This window comes from Berghia stephanieae, chromosome 5 (genome assembly GCF_034508935.2).
Source record: "Berghia stephanieae isolate SIO BIC M18660-M18661 chromosome 5, UCSD_Bste_1.3, whole genome shotgun sequence".
NCBI lineage: Eukaryota > Metazoa > Mollusca > Gastropoda > Nudibranchia > Aeolidiidae > Berghia > Berghia stephanieae.
Window position 1 is genome coordinate 30,676,696 of NC_088364.1, and position 22,463 is coordinate 30,699,158.

The 22,463-nt window shown below is 36.5% G+C and overlaps 2 protein-coding genes across 2 annotated transcripts; both read right to left on the bottom strand.

Annotated features, from left to right (window-relative positions):
• Nucleotides 1-1,496: 1,496 nt before the first annotated feature.
• On the bottom strand, nt 1,497-7,610 carry LOC144972749 (glucose dehydrogenase [FAD, quinone]-like). Its single transcript, XM_078914343.1, has 3 exons — nt 7,518-7,610; nt 4,991-5,170; nt 1,497-4,079 (listed from the first exon to the last, which is right to left on the bottom strand). Exons 2-3 carry the CDS (start codon nt 5,121-5,123, stop codon nt 3,460-3,462), a joined length of 753 nt encoding a protein of 250 aa, XP_078770469.1. The 5' UTR covers nt 5,124-5,170; nt 7,518-7,610; the 3' UTR covers nt 1,497-3,459.
• LOC144973918 (glucose dehydrogenase [FAD, quinone]-like) lies at nt 2,309-3,454 on the bottom strand. Its single transcript, XM_078916806.1, has one exon. It carries the CDS (start codon nt 3,452-3,454, stop codon nt 2,309-2,311), a length of 1,146 nt encoding a protein of 381 aa, XP_078772932.1.
• Nucleotides 7,611-22,463: the final 14,853 nt, after the last annotated feature.

Here is a 22,463-nt window from a genome sequence, read left to right on the forward strand (position 1 = left end):
GTGAAAACAATATGACCACCCAATCAATGATCTACATTTGACTCTGTTCTCTCAAGTTTGCATATACCACGGATATCATTGTATTATTTGTAATATGAAACAATACTGTGGTAAATGAGTCAGTCAGCGACGATAAAATGGGAATAGAAGCGAAATGAGATCTAAAGATTGGGCACGCTGAGTAACAAATTGGATAAAAAAAATATTATACTGTGTCAGAAATACGAGCTCACAAACTAAAGGGACATTCAGCCAGCAGCTGGTATATTAGATATCTCAGAATTGTATATATTATTAATATCCAAATGACAACTATGTCCAAACATAAAGTCAAGAGAACATTGATATTCAAATGAATTGGCATGTCAGGTTGCCAAATCCTGGTGGGGTTCTTGACCTCCCAATGTGCCCCCTCGATTTAACAAGTAATTTGTCTCTTTTGTCCAATTTGAGATTCAGTGGATGGGTGTTATAATAAAATAACGTTTACACTTGCTGTAGCAATTATTTCGTACTTGTTCATATCATTGCTGGCGAAGCTGGCGTGCGGGGTATAAACTCGTGCGCAATATTCTTCCTTACCGTTTAAAAATGTTTCTATCCACTGACATTATATCTCGATTGAGGGAAGTTAGCTGAAACCACGTCGAGTGATCGACAACAGTGGATGTACAGAAACCTTTGACTACAAACCCACAGACAACAACATACCCCCAACAACAAATCAAGATCACGCAACATCACATGGTTAACCCCCTCCCTCCCCCTCCCCCCCCCCCCCCCCTTTCGACAAAAATGTCACAACCAGCATAAGTCAAAAATTCCAAAATTAGTGAACACCTGCTTCCCTCACGACCACAAACTACATACAATCCTCAACAGAAACACAATAAAGATCAGGTATTCATACATGAGCATCATTGAAGACATCATCAAAACACACAACAAACCTATCCTCAATACCCATAACCAGCAAAACAACACACCGAAAAAAACAATCCAACATTTAAGACGTGTGCCCCCTCCAATTCAAAATGCCTCGAAACATGAGTTGTATACAAAGCAACCGCAACACACAACATCGCAGACAAACAGGAAAACTCGATGGGACTCACAGAGGGCCACTTCAAAACACGATACAACCAACGCACATCAACTTTTAAACACGACAGGAAAAGATCATCAACTACGCTGAGTGATCACATCTGGGGCCGTTTTAATGAATGCGGACTAGCTCTGAGTCTCTGACTATCTCTGACTTTGGTCAATGACTTGAAAAAAATCGGATTTCATGTGAGCTGACTAATCAAGTCCCGGACTAAAATCACGACACCTTCGGACTAAGTTTGGCCAAGTTTTAGTCATTTGCCGAAATCGAAGGGTTCGCGTCAAAGAACAACCCAAAAAAATAATTAGAAAGTATAGTGGAGACAAAAGTTATTCTGATGACATTGCAATTGACTGAAATAATATGATTAATCAGAACACACTTTCTCTTTTGTGTAATTATTTATATTTTTTTTTTTTTTTTTGTTAAATTTCTTCGAGTTTCAATCCCGGCGTTCGTGGTCTCAATGAAACTGGCATTGTTCTAAATATAGAATTGACAGTGGGCGGTGGACATCATTGCAGTCTATAAGAGTTAACAGTCAATATCACGTGTGTTGCTGCTTTCCTCTTTAAAAAATCTTTTGCGTTGTCAGTATGAAAGTTGGTGTATATTAACCTTCCTTCTTGTAGTAGAGAGGTGATTTTACCCGCACAAAATAGTCGAATTAGTCACTGTCCTTACAACGCCCACTTCTAGGCAAGAAACTAGCTAATCCGAGACTAGAAAGCGTTCATGATATCCGATTTTTTAAACACTTACCTCGCTTGGGATTAAGACTAGCGAATCATTTACTAGACTAGTAAATTACTAAATCTAGTCCTCTTTCATGAAAACGGGCACAGCAGAGTTATGAAATGATGAAGAGATCATTAGTTGAGGACTGGCATATTTCTCAGCTTTAAGGGAAATTTTATCCACCACAAAACAATCCTCTTGCTACATTACTTAACGGCCACTCAAGAGAAATAGGGAAATAATCTTGTGAAAACCTGCCTTTCAAACCATGTCACCACCATTTTTATTCTGTTATTCAGTATATAATATATTCTATTATTGTACAACTTATCCATCACAATCTTCTGACGATTCAACAAGAACTCATCTTTGGCATAGGACATCAATTTTGTTTGAATCATGTTGCAGAATATTAACACAGAGTGTCGAAGAACATGTAATGAACAATAATCAAATCCAAGTTTAAACATTAGATGGTGGTGATGATTTCCGGCCCCTTATCATATCTGCCGCCTTCTCGGCAATCATTGAAGTTGGCGCATGCGTGTTACCAGAAACTAAAAAAGGCATAACGGATGCGTCCACAACCCTTAGACCTTTAATGCCCTTGACCCTTAACTGCGTGTCCACAACAGACGTAGGGTCATCGGACGGTCCCATTTTGCATGTGCCCGCTGGATGGTAACATGTAGCAGGAAATAGTTTAATGAAACAAGCCCAATAGTCTCTTGATCCCATCACATGCTGTCGACAAGCTTTAGGCGGTTTTGTATCAATTAACTTCGATTCTATACGTTTCATTGCATTAGTGTGGCTGCTCTTAATACATTCTTCTACGCCCTTTACTATAAGTTCAAGGTCATCTGGGTGATCCAAGTAGTTGGGTTGAATGACTGGAAAGGTCGTGGGGTCAAGGTTACGAAGAGTGACACTGCCCCTACTCTTTGGTCGTAGCAGTGTTGAATAACAACCCCAACCATAGTCATGATTATCCCTGTCTGACGCCAATTCTTGCATGAGAGACTCTTTCGTATGTAATATGTGCATCACAAAAGATGGTAACGACGCTCCTGATATGTGAAGTTGGAGATCCGGTCCTTCTGTCAGGATTTTCTCTGGATTAGTGTGAGCAAAAGCAAAAGCTATAATCCCGTTTGAGCTCATTAATCCAGTCCTGTAGAAAAAATATTCAAAGAGAGAGGGAACCCCATCTTTTAAAAAGGCAACGAAATTTTGTCTCATCTTCAGAGGAATTGAAATTGATTCGTTAATGGAAAATATAACAGGAAACATGATATGATCTTGTAGATTTTGACCAACAGGAAGATCTTTTACCACAGATATACCCATTTCATTCAAATGCGACTTAGGTCCAATTCCAGAGAGCATAAGAAGCTGAGGTGAAGCAACAGAGCCGGCAGAAATAATAACTTCTTTTCGTGCTTTCACTGACATGCTTTTACCGTTTTTCAATAATCTGACCCCCTGAGCTTTATTATTTTCAAGAAGAATTTTCGTGACCTGGGCATTGACAACCACATCTAGATTGTCTCGCGCCAACGCAGAATGGATAAAAGATCTCGATCCACTAAACCTCTCTCCGTTCATTATGTTTACTTGACTATACGATATACCGTCCATACTTTGTCCGTTGTAATCTGGATTAAATGGATAACCAAGCTCTTGAAATGTTTTGTTTTGTTTGTTTTTAAGGGTTTTACGGCGCTTGCAATACAAAGCTCTTGAAATGCTTCTACCACTCTATCAAGTGCCAACATGGAACCTTTTTTATTCATAGATACAGGCATCAATCCTTCAGTACTGTGGTAAGGGGAGTTTTTAAGACTCTTCTCTATCACACGTTCACTCTTTTTAAAGTATGGTAGGACGTGTTGATAATCCCAGGTTTGATCCCCTGTGTAATTTGCCCATTTGTCATAATCATGACGTGATCCCCTCGTATAAACCATGATATTCACTGAACTAGAACCTCCGAGAAGTCTTCCACTAGGCCAAAAAGACCGGTTATCTTCAAATCCTTCCATAGTGCCTGCTTTCTGCTCTGTTAAGCGATGCCACGTCGAATCAGTTTTCCAAAGCTGAGAAGACATAGCCGGGACCACTGTTGCTCGATTTCCTCTGTCATCTCCCCGTGCTTCTAATACTAGAACACTGACGTCACCATCCTCTGACAGCCGATTGGCTAAGACTGATCCTGCAGATCCTGCTCCCACTGAAATGAATATTAAATCATAACAATATGATTACTTGAATCAACCAGTATCGTTTTTGTTGGATTACTGTTTATATGACATTTGAGTAGAATTTTTAATGTTGTTTGATATCACTGGAAAATTACACGAATTAATTGCGAATGTTATATGTCACAATACCGCTTAAAATAAGAGCGAAAATGTCATTTAAAGACTTTTGAATTTCTAAAAGTAAAATACTATTTAACCTTTTCACACGTTAATGGGCATGATCTATATTAACTTTCCATGTGATCGAGGTCAGTGGTCACATTGCAAAATGTGCTCAAACTGACCCACTAGTGAAAAGTGTTCACAGCTTTTGAAATATCTAACATCACGATTGGTCATTTGATTCAGCTTGACACATGGGTATGTTTATAATTTTTGTAAACAAAGCAGCATGTTTACATTTGTTAAGAAATATCCAATTCTTAGACAGCAACAAATCATGTGATTGATGACCTGGTTTGACATGACATGAATATAGATCGCTCCCATTGTCCTTAAATTTTGAAATGGATGCTGAAAATATTTGAATCTTATCAATGCAACAAAGTAATGAAGGGATTTTGATAATATTTCCTGTTGTATACCTTCGTTTGAGCTTTGTCTTTAGGGTTTGGATTGACAAACTTAGCAAAAAATCAACTAAAGAACATTATAGGAAATTTAAAAGTTGAGATTAAGTTTCTTGTCCATGAATAAATCGCAATGACGTGTTGGATTGAACCTGGTTCCTTCAGCTAAATGGGCCATTCATATCGACTAGACGATTTCATCTACAAATGCATCGGATGTTTTAAAACAGTATTTGTCTTCTATAACAAAATCTTTCGTCTATAAATTCATTGGATATTTAAAAACTATTTTGTCTATATTAAAATCTTACCTATAATGTAGTCATATGTACCATTCGGTTCAAGTTTCAGTTTGGTTAGATTATACTGAGAGGTGAGATGAAATACAAGGTAACTGAGTAATGGTATGAAGACAAGGCTGGCTAGTATCCACAAGCTGGACATAGTGAAAAAGATGATGTTTCCTCTCTTGCTTTGGTTGGTGGAATTTCCTGGTATGAATTACAAATTTATTTTTAATGGATGGATAATATTGATGCGAGGCAAACTCTTCAAAGTTTAGGTCCCGTCTCCCTCTCTCTCTCTCTCTCTCTCTCTCTCTCTCTCTCTCTCTCTCTCTCTCTCTCTCTCTCCCTTTCTTTCTTCCCCTCTCTTTCTCTCTGTCTCAATTTGCTTATTGTGCTGTGCTGTATCTCTATCGCTTACTTGCACAAATGATATACTGATAAAAGACAAAGATAGCATTTCAATTCTTGAACTGAATCTTTATTAAATGGCAATGGCATGATAATGAGCATAAGCGTGAGGTTTAGTATAATACAATATCAATTAAATGTGCTAAAACCGCTTTACAGTGGGTTAAAAGCTTACATACAACAACTCTTAACATGGAGGACGAGACATACACCATTCAGGGCTATTACAATACTTCCTTGACAACTCTGATAACACCCAAGGTCTCATTTTATACCTCGAAGGACTCAACTTTGCGCCATCAATACTGGGACTCGAACCAAGTAGCCATTGTCAGATGCCGAGTGTCATACCACAAGACCACAAAGTATTCTTTCATTATAGCCCTGTCCCCGAGACCATTGTAATTTCAGATTTGTGTAAAAGTTTAAATTTCTTGGTGAGCCAAATGAACAGACACACGATAGGATTTTGCCCGAATGGAGCTTGAATCTGACCTTTAGAGGGTCATCCAGAGCTCAAAAAAGGTGAAAGTTTGACTATTTTATTGCTAAAAACAGAAAGTATCAAGAATTTGATCAAATGCAGATGACCAAAAGAAAAGGAAAATTGACAAGGATCTAAATACACTACACGCAAAAAAAAAAATTCCAAATGATCACGCTGAAATTTTTCGAGAAATTGGAGGATATTGCGAACCAATTCCCAACATTCACTACGAGCTCTGCGAGAGTAAAGTGATTATATGAATGAATTTTAAAGATCAAAAATGTGTAAAATTTGAAATAATATGAATGTTAAAGTGCAAGATAAAACAGAAAGTAAAAGACAGGAAGAATTCATCCCCAAAAATCTGCCTTGGCAGGCTTGTACTGTATGAAAATGAGATTACTTGATGTTATGAAGTATTTGGAAGCTTAAGTAACTTTCTTATAAATATGAATATATATGAATAATATGCCTGGCTACCTGCATCAGAATAAGGTTTGAAATATATAATTCAATGGTTGTTATTCAAGGCACGTTTAGTATATACTTTTTAAATGGGAGGGATGTGAAAAGGGATTGGAGGGGGGGGGGGGGGGTCATTATTTCGAGTTTGGGGTTTTTTGTGTATTTTTTGGCAATGTTAGATTTTCTGTTATTCTTTATTCACTGTTTCTTTATTACAGGCCTTAGAGATTTGACTTAGATTTGACCATAGGATATGAAAATGAATTGCGGCCCGCCGTCCAGCTCGATGTACCATTATGTTGCAACAGAAAAGATTCCTCTGGTTGTAGTGAGGCAGATGCTGAAAAGTGAAAGTAATGTTTAAATGAATCAGATACGTACTTAGCATTTTCTGACTTGGATACCTCTGATTTTTCATGTTCAAATCCAAAAATTACCAAAGGAGACCGGTTTAAAGTCTTTATTGACAGCACAGCTACAAAATTTGATATAAGGGGGACTTTTTTATTAACAGAACTGTAAACTTTTTGAAACAGTATCAACTATGAAACGAAAAATGTTACTTCTTTAGACAGATTCAAAATAATGTTTGATTATGATTCAATTTGGAATACACAGGCTATTCAAAGGTCAGTTGGTCTAAATGACCCTTTACACGATATGATATGATAATTATTCATTCTCGATGATGAAATACAGCTATCTATAACCTAAACCAAAGTTTTCTATTTTGAATCTTTAGATTCAAATTTCAGAATGAAAATTAACCCTACATAATATATACGGTACCGTATTCAGGCGATGAATCACGATCGGCGGATCAAAACTCTGAAATTATATGAACTTTGTGCACTATCTTTTATTTGATTTTGCGCGGATGAGACCTCTGATTCTCCCAAAATGAAATATAACACGGTGCGCAAAGTTCGTATGTAGACTTCAGAGTTCAATAATCGGGACTTCCGAGGTTTGATCCGCCCACCATCGATACACAATATGGTGCCTACTGCCTGTTGTTGCTGACACATAATATGTACTCCTGACACTACAAAACGAATACCTAAGTAAAGAATAAATTACTATTGACATATCGACCTGTAGATATACGAGTATAACGTTACCGTGTAAAACACGATTTCATTAACTTAAATAGAATGCTATTATTCTTTAAATTGAAAGTTATTTACTTACAAAGAAATTCAATTCACCGTGCCAATGCGAAATATCCACTGCGTAACTCAGCTTTGTAAACATAAGAATAGAATGTGTAATATGGTTCAGTAGTTCATCTTTTTTGATAACAGGAGAAGCATGACAAAGTTCAAAGTTCGACAAAACTTCAAGTCTAATGTCGCATTACTTGATACAATTAAATTAAGACAAGTACGCGTTATGTATCCATAATATTATGTAGATGTATATATATCTTAAACCTTTACAATGAACTCGTACGTTACGGTCTCTTTTCTATAACGATCCTCTCTAGGCATTCTTTCTTCTAACTTTATTATTATTAAAAATTATTATTATTATTATTATTATCATTATTATTATTATTATTATTATTATTATTATTATTATTATTATTATTATTATTATTATTATCATTATTATTATTATTATTATTATTATTATTATTATTATTATTATTATATTATTATTATTATTATTATTTTCATCATCATCATCATCGTTATCATTATTATTTTCATCATCATCATCATCCATCATTATCATCACCATTTTTATCATCATCATCATCATCATCATCATCATCATCAGCAGCAGCAGCAGCAGCAGCAGCAGCAGCAGCAGCAGCAGCAGTATCAGAAGCATGTTATTAATATCATTAATACGAGGGTGGGCTGAAAAGTTTTACAATATCCCTTATTATAAGTTCAGATATATTTGACTTAAAACCTTAAAAATTGGTATAAACACCTTGATGTGTCAAGATTTCAACGGTCTGTAACGTCTCTGCGTGACGTAATCGCTTTTGTCTTATCACGTGGTCAACAACCTCGGTCAAAATGAACATGGCTGCACCATAATATATTTGATTCAAGCTTAGTGTTATTAAATTTTTGAATGCTGAAGCTTGTTCACCCATTGAAATCCATACCAGAAAGAAACATGTGTACGGTGACGCTTGTGTTGATTATAGCGATGTTTCGTGGAAGGAGGAGACCCGTTCTAATCAAGATGAAACTCGTTGCGGGATGCCCTGAAGTTCCTCGAACGTCAGTAATCCAATTGGATTCAGTAGTCTGATGTCACGCTGCCCGACAACGGCGGCCATCTTGGTTCTAAACAAAGAAAATCATTACTTTTTATTCTTCATGCTGGCTAGAACTTTTCATATGCCTTGTGATCAGAATGTGTAAAAGTCAAAACATGATCAAATTTATGGGGATTTTTTTTCCCTCTGGATACGCTTTTATGCTCGCCGGAGAAATATTTCACACGGCGTCCGCCATTGTTCCGATAGTTTAGAGCCAGTATTACTAAGTTACCATGCGTCAATAGGAAGGAAGTGACGTTACGAATGTTGAAGAGTATTGAAGTCGAAATTATGATTATGGTAAATCGGCGTGTTAGACAAACTGACTTTGAGAAAGAAGTTGGAATTTCAAAGGAAGGGGCACACCGCATGGTAACAGTGATCCTTGGATACAGGAAAGTGTCTGCTAGGTGGGCCCCACGAATGTTGACACGTGACATGAAAGAAACGAAAAGCTCCAAACTATTGAAAAGGTTTGAAGACAAAGGTGATGCCTCTATTCAGCAAATCGTCACTGGAGACGCGTCATGGGTCCTGTCAATGGAATAACGCATCAAGCTCTCCTTGTCCAAAAACGATCAAATTTATGGCGTCGGCTAGAAAAGCATTGCTCACGATTTTCTGGTATTTTGAAGGTGTTGTTTATATCGATTTTTTCGAAAGGACAAAACAGTGAATTCTGATTAATATGTTGTCACGTTGGAAAAAAACTGAGAAAAGAGTGAAAAGACTGAAAAGAGTGCGATCCTAGAAAAATGCGATATTGCAACACGATTAGACTCTTTCCGCACTAGGACAAAACTGTCCCAGGACAAATTTGTCCTGTCCCGCTGGAGAAAACTTCTATTCAAATGGGGTTCCGCACTAGGACAGGACTGTCCCGGGACAGACCTGCGCGAATGCATTTTTTTTTTTTTTTTACAAGATTCAAAAGTTAATTTGTAGGCAATTGTCATTATAACTCATACATGAATATAATATTTTCATCAACAAATCAAGTAAATAAAATCAATAATAAAGCAAGGCAAACAATGATAGTAATAATGATATAATAATAATAATAATAATAATAATAATAATAATAATAATAATAATAATAATAATAATAATAATAATAATAATAAAAATAATAATAATTATAATAATAATAATAATAATAATAATAATAATAATAATAATAATAATGATAATTATAATGGTGATAATAATAATGTAAAATCTTCTATTTAATAGATTAGTTATTTAATAGTTTGAATTATAAATTAATAAGTTAAAAAATAAGTCCTTGGTACAACTCTAATAATTCACATTTTAGGAATCAACATAAGATGCGACATGACGATAATAATTTTTTACACTGTACAATGGGATTTGTTTACATAAGATTTATATAATCATGAAATATTCTTATAGCAAGAGTAATATTATTGCTGCTGCTGCTACTACTACTACAACAACTACTACTACAACTATTACTATTACCACTACCACTACCACTACCACTACCACTACTACTACTACTACTACTACTACTACTACTACTACTACTACTACTACTACTACTACTACTACTACTACTACTACTACTACTACACTACTACTACTACTACTACTACACTACTACTACTACTACTACTACTACTACTACCACTACTTCTACTATTACGACTACTACATCTACAACAACAACAACAACAACAACAACAACTACTACTACTATTACTACTACTACTACTACTACTACTACTACTACTACTACTACTACTACTACTACTACTACTACTACTACTACCACCACCACTACAACTACCACCTCTTCTACCACTACTTCTACTACTACTTCTACTACTACTTCTACTACTACTACTACTACTACTACTACTACTACTACTACTACTACTACTACTACTACTTCTACTACTACTACTACTACTACTACTACTACTACTACTACTACTACTACTACTACTACTACTAGTAATGGATGAAATAGAGGTTGCATATTTCTGTGCTTTACTACGTGGAAAAAAAAAGACAAATTGAAAGAGAAAACAATATTGGGTGCATCCTTTAATGACCCAAAGATTGCTCAAGGGTCAATTCCGTAGACTCTATGGTGATCTCCGATCTTATCTTAAAATGACTTTCTTGGAATAACCTCATTTTACCCAAGTGCAAATGAGTACCGGTTCGCTGATGAAAGTAATCTTTGACGGACTAGTATCATTCAAGAGGATAATAGAAAGTCAGCATAGCTCGGTGGTACGGTCTTTGCTTCGTACCCGAAAGGCATCAGTTCGATCACCCGCTGATGCGCTGTGTTGCCTTGAGTAAGTCACCTCGCCTAGCTCAATTTGCGGCGCTGTACTGCGACTAACGCCTGGGTTATAACTCGCCCTAGCTCAATTTGCGGCGCTGCATTGCGGCTGACGCCTGGGTTATTCCAGTCTTCCCTTGGAATAGACCCTCGAGAAAAATTTCCCCTATGGGATGAAAAAGGGAATTTTATTTTTTTTAATTTTAAACTGTTATCTGTCTGCTTAACGCTACAACAACATGGATAAGTTCCGGATTTATAAGCTTAGGAGGCAAGATGGCCCATGGTTAGCGCGTTGTACTCTCCACTCAGAGGTTCTGTGTTCGATTCCGACCGAAGCCAATTTGTACTTTCTAGAGCAAGAAAATTTACTCCAATCACTCACTCCATTCAGGTGTAAAAGGGTACCTGTCAAGCTGGGATAGTAATCTGCGATAGACTAGCGTCCTGTTCAAAGCTTTTCAAACAATTACGTTAATTGTCCGCTTCACGCTATTGAAACCGGGATAAATCCTGTACCATTGGCTACAAGGCTCTAAAGGAGTTAATTTGTCTTACAATGAGTCCAAGTGGCTCAGAAGGACTTACTTAAAAATATTTTCATTGAAAATTGCCGAAATAAATAACGATAAAGATAATTGATCCCACAATGTACCGAATAGATGTGCGACCGGTTTTAGACACGTTACTGCTGTGTCACAAAGTGTGACCCTTCTTAAATTATTTTATAAACATACGTTTTTAAACTGCCGAAAATGTTTATGTTGCTATGCCTTCTGAACGTGGTTTCATCACATAGAATTATTTTTTGAATTGTTCTTGCTTTTTTATATTCAGAATTGAAATAAATAAATAAATTATAACTGTGAAATTGAATGTAAGCTTCAGTTTACTAAACGAAAACAGATAAAATGGACGTTTCGGGTTTCCCCTTCATCAACAACACATGATGAATTAAAAACTACAGGCGAATGAGATAATGTGGTAGTGGCGTTGTTAAGATGCATAAACAAAAACATTGATGGGCAGGAAATTGTATGCTACTTTGTGAGGAAGCGCGAATTAAAACAGAGCAATAGAAATTTATAAAAGGTGCGTACTTAATTATGTTAAAAGAGGGGAGGCGGGGAGGAACTGTGTAATGCAGTATAGAAGACAGTGAACTAAAATAAAGTGTGGACTATTGTTGGAAAATAAATACAATGGAATTGGAAATAAATACAAATTGTAAGGGATGTAGGTATTAATATATTAATGGCATTAGCAGCAGCAGAAGCAACAGTAGAAATAGTAGTAGTAGTAGTAGTAGGTAGTAAGTAGTAGTAGTAGTAGTAGTAGTAGTAGTAGTAGTAGTAGTAGTAGTAGTAGTAGTAGTAGTTAGTAGTAGCAGTAGTAGTAGGGATGCAGAAAATAAAGACAGGCATTTCAATTTTGACACGACGCCGCCAAGTCTGGGACTTTTTTGTCCTAGTGCGGAAGTCTGCTATATTTTTCTACTATCACAAACGATATGAACACGGGACTGGGACAGTCCTGTCCCGTTGATTTTGTAGCATTTCACAACGGCTTGGGACACAACGGGACTGTTTTGTCCCGTCCCAATAGGTGCGGAAGATTCCTCTAAATTCTATATGTTACAGATTTGGGACAGGACTGTCCCAGGACAGTCCTGTCCTAGTGCGGAAGAGGGTTTACGCTCGACCCCACACGAGTCAACAGACTCAAAACGCGCTTAGGAGAATGGATTTCCCCACCTTGCCACATCAACCCTCCAGTCCCGACCTAGGACATTTAGACCTCGTCTTACTCCCTAAATTGAAGGACGATCTCAGAGGAAACCACGATGAAAGCGACAAAGACGTGCCGCGGATGTCCGATCTTCGTGTAGAGAAAAAGGACGTCAGATTTGCCTGCGGGATGCGTCAAATGATGTGGTTGTTAGCAGCTCTGTGTTGGTTGTGACGATAACTATGTTAAAGATTAAAGTAAGCAATCTGTAGCTGAGATTTAAAGCTTTCTTTTAATACATTGTTTTATTATTTATGTTAATTATTTATAAAATGAGGGAGTAATCAAGGAAATTGCACAACTTTTAACTTCATATTATTATATTATTTATCATCATCATCATCATCATCATCATCGTCATCATCATCATCATCATCATCATCATCATCATCATCATCAACATAAACATTATTACATAAGCCCGGCAATATTGGTGTGTCGATTGAGATGCCTGTTGTTTTGTTGTTGTTTTTTGTTGTTTTGTTGATTTGTTTGTTTGTTTTTATTTTGATTATAGTTGTTTTTGTTTGGTTTTTTTTGGTTTTTTTTTTGTTTGTTTTTTTTTTTGTTTTGTTTTTTTTTTTTTGTATTTTTAAAATCTAATTTATTTTATGATTATTATTCTTTTAAATTTCTGGTTCTTTTTTTTTTCACTTTCGACCAAATCATTGTTCCATAGCGCCATCTTTTGTTTATCCACCTGTTTATTCACAGTAGTAAAAATGTTCGTCAACGGTAATATTATAAAATCTACAATGTTATTTCATCAGTGCAAAATATGCTCATGAACTCCATTTAAAGTACATACATACAACTCTTCTTGTATCATTTTAAGGTTCCCTTGTTTTAATGTCACGTGATCTTACTTCCATTAGTTACAGATTAGTATTTTCGTATTTGTTCCATTTCTTTAACGAATTAATTTCCACATAAAACACTGTTATCTATGTTTTCAATTTAGGTCAAATCAGAAAAGTGGTAAATCCCCTCACATGCAACTATTGTACTGTTTTCAATGTTTACACTTTGTGTTTCAGCACGTTATTTTGTGTTTCGGTGACTCAGCGGTGAGGTGTGTCGTTTTGTCACAAAGTTAAGCAATATTTAGCGTTATCAATGACTAAATGGGTGATAGTGATAGTGGAACATTCTATTCCCAACATTGTGACATTGTGTAAGGCACTTTGCACACATTGTCCCACTCGAGTATCTGGCTACATGGAGTGATGGATATTGTTAGAGTATTGGTGCACAAAGGACACCTAACAGGCTCCTGGTCCTGTATGAAATGGATATATGTTTGAAGCGTATTGCTTAGTTAATCCGTGGAAATGTCCAGTATAAATATTCAAATGTATTTATTATACAATAATGATTTGCAAGGGAAGCAACTAGTAATAAACAAATCACTTATAGGATTTTCACGATGGTCGTCCTTAGCCATGGAATCGAAATTGCTTGACTCACACCTTATCCAAAAGAAAGAAAAAAAATTCGATATAACAAGAAGTGGTGTTTCAAAGTAATCAGTATCAAGCGGATAGAAATAAGATACGGACCACAGCCCACGTCACTTCTTGACAAATCATGCCGTAACATCATAATACTTCTAGTCAAATCCCTTTATTAATTCATCATGACGGAGAGCTATTAAACTATATTTACTCATAGCCTTTTGCGGTTTCATTATCGTTAAACGGACATAATATAGCAATTATTTGCCACCTTTTGGATTGTATAGTCCATCGCAAGGTACTTTCGTCCAGATCTGGCATACCCAATCACTCAATTTCTACTTGGCGGACATGGAAGCAAATAAGAACCTAGATTAAGTTATCGTTAAGTTAAGATTAAGATCCTGAATAATGTACTGAATGGAAACGATTAAGAGTGAATAATTCATAACTTGTCTAAAATATTATGCTTCAACGGTTAGACGCATGAGTGATTTTAGTCTAATATTATTTAAGATTTCATCTAGTCTCCACTAGACTTATTCTGACAGTTAATAGAAATACGAAGAATTTGTGAATGACACTTTCATAAGAGAGATGAATTATAAAATAAATATGCATCTAAGGAATTATTAAGTGAGATCTGTCAACAACGTAACATCGAAAAATAATACAGAATTCCGATATTACTGTTTTCATAATTTAGTTGTGTATTTTTTTTCCAAATCCCCATTGAACGTTGTGTTGGCTCACGACTCTGTATTATATAGTAGTAGTCCTTCCGAGCCCATGAAGCCGGAGTTTATCCCGATTACTATAGCGTGGAACGACAATAGCAATTGCTTGCTATCTTTTGGATAGAGCGATAGTCTATCGCAAAGTACTTTCCGCCAGATCTTACATATCCATCTACCCAATCACTGTTGGAAGGACAGAGGGGTCAGATTACAAATCTCGACGGCACCCGGGATCGATTTTGCTCCCTTTGTGTGTGAAGCGAGTGCTCTACCAAATGAGCTATCAAGACCCCTTGCATTATATAGGCACAAGTTAACAGCGCATTGGTGTCACTCAATAAATGTGAATCGAGAGTTTGGAATTCCGAGCCTTAATGGAAGCCTGGGATTTTTTCTGGTGACCTTAGGGTTTTTAAAACTCTATTTGATAGTATATCCTCTAAGGCGGACCTGAAAACGACGATGCAGCCTTTTAAATCATTACTCATAAATCTGTTGAAAAGGGCTTTACACTACGTCTTAAACATTTTTTTACTTGTAGGCATGTTATCCATGTTTGAATAAATTTTGATTCGCTCTCTTGGTTTGATCATCGGTAAATAGCTATAATCGGCCAGAATAAAAATTGTTTACAAATCTTATTTCAAAGTGTACTACTACCATGCATTTTACAAAAAAAAACATATAGAAATATCAACTTTTAAATAACAACTGTATATCACAAAGGTTATTGCTTTCATGTATGGCCGTACTGATTATAAGATTATAAGGTGAGATTTTAATGTGGCGCTTAGTTATCACTTTCATTACAAAATGAGTAGAAATTAAACATGAAATGCAACGAAAAATATATACTTTAAGCTGTTATATTGTGCATTTTCTATTTAATGTACTCAAAGCGCTTTAGACGGGTCTCAAGCCAAAAGCAACAATAAATATGAAGGACGAGATGACTCCGATCCTGGCCACGTTCAGATTCTGCACGGTGAGTACGGTAACCCTCCTTCCGCACTAGGACAAAACTGTCCCGGGACAAATTTGTCCTGTCCCAATGGAGAAAACTTCTATTCAAAAGGGGTTCCGCACTAGGACAGGACTGTCCCAGGACACACCTGCGCGAATGCATTATTTTTTTTATTTTTTACAAGACTCAAAAGTTTTTTTGTAGGCAATTGCAACTGTAATAATTCACATTTTATGAATCAACATAAGATACGACATGACGACAATGATTTTTTACACTGTACAATGGGATTTGTTTACATAAGATTTATATAATCATGAAATATTCTTATAGCAAAAGTAATATTATTGCTACTGCTACTACTACCACTACCAATACCACGACTACGACTACGACTACGACTACGACTACTACTACTACTACTACTACTACTACTACTACTACTACTACTACTACTACATACTACTACTACTACTACTACCACTACCACTACTACTACCACGACTACGACTACTACTACTACTACTACTACTACTACTACTACTACTACTACACTACTACTACTACTACTACTACTACTACCACTACCACTACCACTACCGATAGACTTCTACTACTACTAATACTACTACTACTCTCTACATCTATACTACTAATAATTCACTATTATTATACTACACTAATACTACTACCACTACCACATACCACTATCACGACTACTATACTACATACTACTAAACTACTATCTACTACTACTACTACTACTACTACTACTACTACTACTACTACTACTACCACTAACCACTACCACCTACACTACACACTACTACTACTACTACTACTACTACTACTACTACTACTACTACTACTACTACTACTACTACTACTACTACTACTACTAGTAATGGATGAAATAGAGGTTGCATATTTCTGTGCTTTACCACGTGGAAAAAAAAAGACAAATTGAAAGAGAAAACAATCTTGGGTGCATCCTTTAATGACCCAAAGATTGCTCAAGGGTCAATTCCGTAGACTCTATGGTGATCTCCGATCTTATCTTAAAATGACTTTCTTGGAATCACCTCATTTTACCCAGGTGCAAATGAGTACCAGTTCGCTGATGAAAGTAATCTTTGACGGACTAGCATCATTCAAGAGGATAATAGAAAGTCAGCATGCTTCGTACCCGAAAGGCATCAGTTGATTAAGTCACCTCGCCTAGCTCAATTTGCGGCGCTGCACTGCGGCTGACGCCTGGTTATACCTTGTCCTAGCTAAATTTGCGGCGCTGCATTGCGGCTGACGTTCGGGTTATTCCAGTCTTACCTTGCAATAGACCCTCGAGAAAAATTTCCCCTATGGGATGAAAAAATGAATTTTATTATTTTAAATTTTAAACTGTTATCTGTCTGCTCAACGCCACAGAAACATGGATAAGTTCCGGATTTATAAGCTTAGGAGGCAAGATGGCCTATGGTTAGCGCGTTGTACTCTGGACTCAGAGGTTCTGTGTTCGATTCCGACCGAAGCCAACTTGTACTTTCTAGAGCAAGAAAATTTACTCCAATCACTCACTCCATTCAGGTGTAAAAGGGTACCTGTCAAGCTGGGATAGTAATCTGCGATAGACTACAGACTAGCGTGCCGTTCAAAGGTTTTCAAACAAATACGTTAATTGTCCGCTTCACGCTATTGAAACCGGAATAACTCCTGCACCATTGGCTACAAGGCTCTAAAGGACTTAATTTGTTTTACAATGAGTCCAAGTGGCTCAGAAGGACTAACTTATAAATATTTTCATTGAGAATTCCCGAAATAAATAACGATAAAGATAATTGATCCCACAAGTTACCGAATAGATGTGCGACCGGTTTTAGACACGTTACTGCTGTGTCACAAAGTGTGACACTTCTTAAATTATATTTATAAACATACGTTTTTAAATTGCCGAAAATATTTATGTTGCTATGCCTTCTTTACGTGGTTTCATCACATAGAATTATTTTTTGAATTGTTCTTGCTTTTTTATATTCAGAATTGAAATAATAAATAAATTATAACTGTGAAATTGAATGTAAGCTTCAGTTTAATATACGAAAACAGATAAAATGGACGTTTCGGGTTTCCCCTTCATCAACAACACATGATGAATTAAAAACTACAGACGAATGAGATAATGTGGTAGTGGCGTTGTTAAGATGCATAAACAAAAACATTGATGGGCAGGAAATTGTATGCTACTTTGTGAGGAAGCGCGAATTAAAACAGAGCAATAGAAATTTATAAAAGGTGCGTACTTAATTATGTCAAAAGAGGGGAGGCGGGGAGGAACTGTGTAATGCAGTATAGAAAGTGAACCAAAATAAAGTGTGGACTATTGTTGGAAAATAAATACAATGGAATTGGAAAAAAATACAAAATATAAGGGATGTAGGTATTAATATATTAGTGGCATTAGCCACAGCAGAAGCAACAATAGAAATAGTAGTAGTAGTAGTAGTAGTAGTAGTAGTAGTAGTAGTAGTAGTAGTAGTAGTAGTAGTAGCAGCAGCAGTAGTAGTAGTAGTAGTAGTAGTAGTAGTAGTAGTAGTAGTAGTAGTAGTAGTAGTAGTAGTAGTAGTAGTAGTAGTAGTAGTAGTAGTAGGAGGAGGAGGAGGAGGAGGAGGAGGAGGAGGAGGAGGAGTAGTAGTAGTAGTAGGGATGCAGAAAATAAAGACAGGCATTTCAATTTTGACACGGCGCCGCCAAGTATGGGACTTTTTTGTCCTAGTGCGGAAGTCTGCTATATTTTTCTACTATCACAAACGATATGAACACGGGACTGGGACAGTCCTGTCCCGTTGATTTTGTAGCATTTCACAACGGCTTGGGACACAACGGGACTGTTTTGTCCCGTCCCAATAGGTGCGGAAGATCTCTCTAAATTCTATATGTTACAGATTTGGGACAGGACTGTCCCGGGACAGTCCTGTCCTAGTGCGGAAGAGGGTTAACCTTCCTTCCGCACTAGGACAAAACTGTCCCGGGACAAATTTGTCCTGTCCCACTGGAGAAAACTTCTATTCAAAAGGGGTTCCGCACTAGGACAGGACTGTCCCAGGACACACCTGCGCGAATGCATTATTTTTTATTTTTTTTTACAAGATTCAAAAGTTTTTTTGTAGGCAATTGCAACTCTAATAATTCACATTTTATGAATCAACATAAGATACGACATGACGATAATGATTTTTTACACTGTACAATGGGATTTGTTTACATAAGATTTATATAATCATGAAATATTCTTATAGCAAGAGTAATATTATTGCTACTGCTACTACTACCACTACCACAACCACTACCACGACTACGACTACGACTACTACTACTACTACTACTACTACTACTACTACTACTACTACTACTACTACTACTACTACTACTACTACTACTACTACTACTACTACTACTACTACTACAACTACTACTACTACTAGTAATGGATGAAATAGAGGTTGCATATTTCTGTGCTTTACTACGTGGAAAAAAAAAAGACAAATTGAAAGAGAAAACAATCTTGGGTGCATCCTTTAATGACCCAAAGATTGCTCAAGGGTCAATTCCGTAGACTCTATAGTGATCTCCGATCTTATCTTAAAATGACTTTCTTGGAATCACCTCATTTTACCCAGGTGCAAATGAGTACCAGTTCGCTGATGAAAGTAATCTTTGACGGACTAGCATCATTCAAGTGGATAATAGAAAGTCAGCATGCTTCGTGCCCGAAAGGCATCAGTTGAGTAAGTCATCTCGCCTAGCTCAATTTGCGGCGCTGCACTGCGGCTGACTCCTGGTTATACCTTGTCCTAGCTAAATTTGCGGCGCTGCATTGCGGCTGACGCCTGGGTTATTCCAGTCTTACCTTGCAATAGACCCTCGAGAAAAATTTCCCCTATGGGATGAAAAAATGAATTTTATTATTTTAAATTTTAAACTATTATCTGTCTGCTCAACGCCACAGAAACATGGATAAGTTCCGGATTTATAAGCTTAGGAGGCAAGATGGCCTATGGTTAGCGCGTTGTACTCTGGACTCAGAGGTTCTGTGTTCGATTCCGACCGAAGCCAACTTGTACTTTCTAGAGCAAGAAAATTTACTCCAATCACTCACTCCATTCAGGTGTAAAAGGGTACCTGTCGAGCTGGGATAGTAATCTGCGATAGACTACAGACTAGCGTCCCGTTCAAAGGTTTTCAAACAAATACGTTAATTGTCCGCTTCACGCTATTGAAACCGGAATAACTCCTGCACCATTGGCTACAAGGCTCTAAAGGACTTAATTTGTTTTACAATGAGTCCAAGTGGCTCAGAAGGACTTACTTAAAAATATTTTCATTGAGAATTCCCGAAATAAATAACGATTAAGATAATTGATCCCACAAGTTACCGAATAGATGTGCGACCGGTTTTAGACACGTTACTGCTGTGTCACAAAGTGTGACACTTCTTAAATTATATTTATAAGCATACGTTTTTAAATTGACAAAAATATTTATGTTGCTATGCCTTCTGTACGTGGTTTCATCACATAGAATTATTTTTTGAATTGTTCTTGCTTTTTTATATTCAGAATTGAAATAAATAAATAAATTATAACTGTGAAATTGAATGTAAGCTTCAGTTTAATATACGAAAACAGATAAAATGGACGTTTCGGGTTTCCCCTTCATCAACAACACATGATGAATTAAAAACTACAGACGAATGAGATAATGTGGTAGTGGCATTGTTAAGATGCATAAACAAAAACATTGATGGGCAGGAAATTGTTTGCTACTTTGTGAGGAAGCGCGAATTAAAACAGAGCAATAGAAATTTATAAAAGGTGCGTAATTAATTAAGTCAAAAGAGGGGAGGCGTGGAGGAACTGTGTAATGCAGTATAGAAAGTGAACTAAAATATAGTGTGGACTATTGTTGGATAATAAATACAATGGAATTGGAAATAAATACAAAATATAAGGGATGTAGGTATTAATATATTAGTGGCATTAGCCAGAACAGAAGCAACAATAGAATAGTAGTAGTTAGTAGTAGTAGTAGTAGTAGTAGTAGTAGTAGTAGTAGTAGTAGTAGTAGTAGTAGGGATGCAGAAAATAAAGACAGGCATTTCAATTTTGACACGGCGCCGCCAAGTCTGGGACTTTTTTGTCCTAGTGCGGAAGTCTGCTATATTTTTCTACTATCACAAACGATATGAACACGGGACTGGGACAGTCCTGTCCCGTTGATTTTGTAGCATTTCACAACGGCTTGGGACACAACGGGACTGTTTTGTCCCGTCCCAATAGGTGCGGAAGATCTCTCTAAATTCTATATGTTACAGATTTGGGACAGGACTGTCCCGGGACAGTCCTGTCCTAGTGCGGAAGAGGGTTAATAGAATGTGAGTAAAAAGCCTTTTTCAAAGACTCAACGTTGCGCCGCAGAGAATGAATCCGAATGACGTAGATAGCTTGCTCTTTTAAAGAAAAATTGATGAATGAGAATCAGTGGATAAACTTTGACCTTTATTTTGAGTGTTAAGGGCGTGGTCATCAATAATTGTAGTATTTAGTCATGACATGTGGCATAAAATGGATACATTACTTGTGAGTTTTTACATGTCATGTTTACCAATCCCCCTTTGTTATAATGATGATTTGATTTGGACTTAACTCCAATGAAGTCTTATGTACGTGAGTGTGTGTGCGTGTGTGTGTGTGTGTGTGTGTGTGTGTGTGTATGAGTGGGGGAAGGGAATGGGTATATGTCATAGATATCACAAGAAAGTTAACCAAGTCCGATATTTCGTGGTCGGATCAGCTGATTATTCTGTGTCACCATGGAGTAACTTTTTTTAGAACAAAGAAATAAGGCTCTTTGTATGGAGAACAAGGACATGGGGCTCTTTGTTACACATTATTATTTTCCGTCGTTTCGATTAAAAATTAATCGATATTATAGCAAATATTTATTAAAGAATTGTTAGTACTTATAGAGCTAACCATTAAAACAAACAGACTGGCAGCACGTTGTAAAACACGTGCTCCTACCTTTGACCGCTCACTTCCCATAGCAAATAACCATAAATATGTGGTTGTTAGGTGGCAAAAGAAGCACACATGCATTAATATTCGATCACGCATCAAATACTGTCTATATATTGATATTTTATGAAACAAATGGTAATATATATCAAACATTAGCTTCGGTCTATTTAGACCACGTTAAAGTTAATTATTATCAATTGATTTGCTTGTCTGAACAAAACAAAAGCTATTTCGACCCTGATTTTCAGAATAATGTAGCCATATCTATATGATGGATTTAACTGGTATGAAATATTATTTGTGCATGTTCGTTTTTTACTAAAAGTGTATTATTTGCAATGTAAACAACAATAAATGGGAGAAATATTTTGTGGGCAGCGTTTTCCTGCTCTAAATGTTCCTAATCACGAGCCTCGAACGCGAAACCAAAGGATACAAACAGTTTCAATTTCAGTGTTTGGGTTCGTAATTTGTGTCGATTAAAAGAAATATTTAGTTCGATCTTCTTCTTCTTTCAGCTTA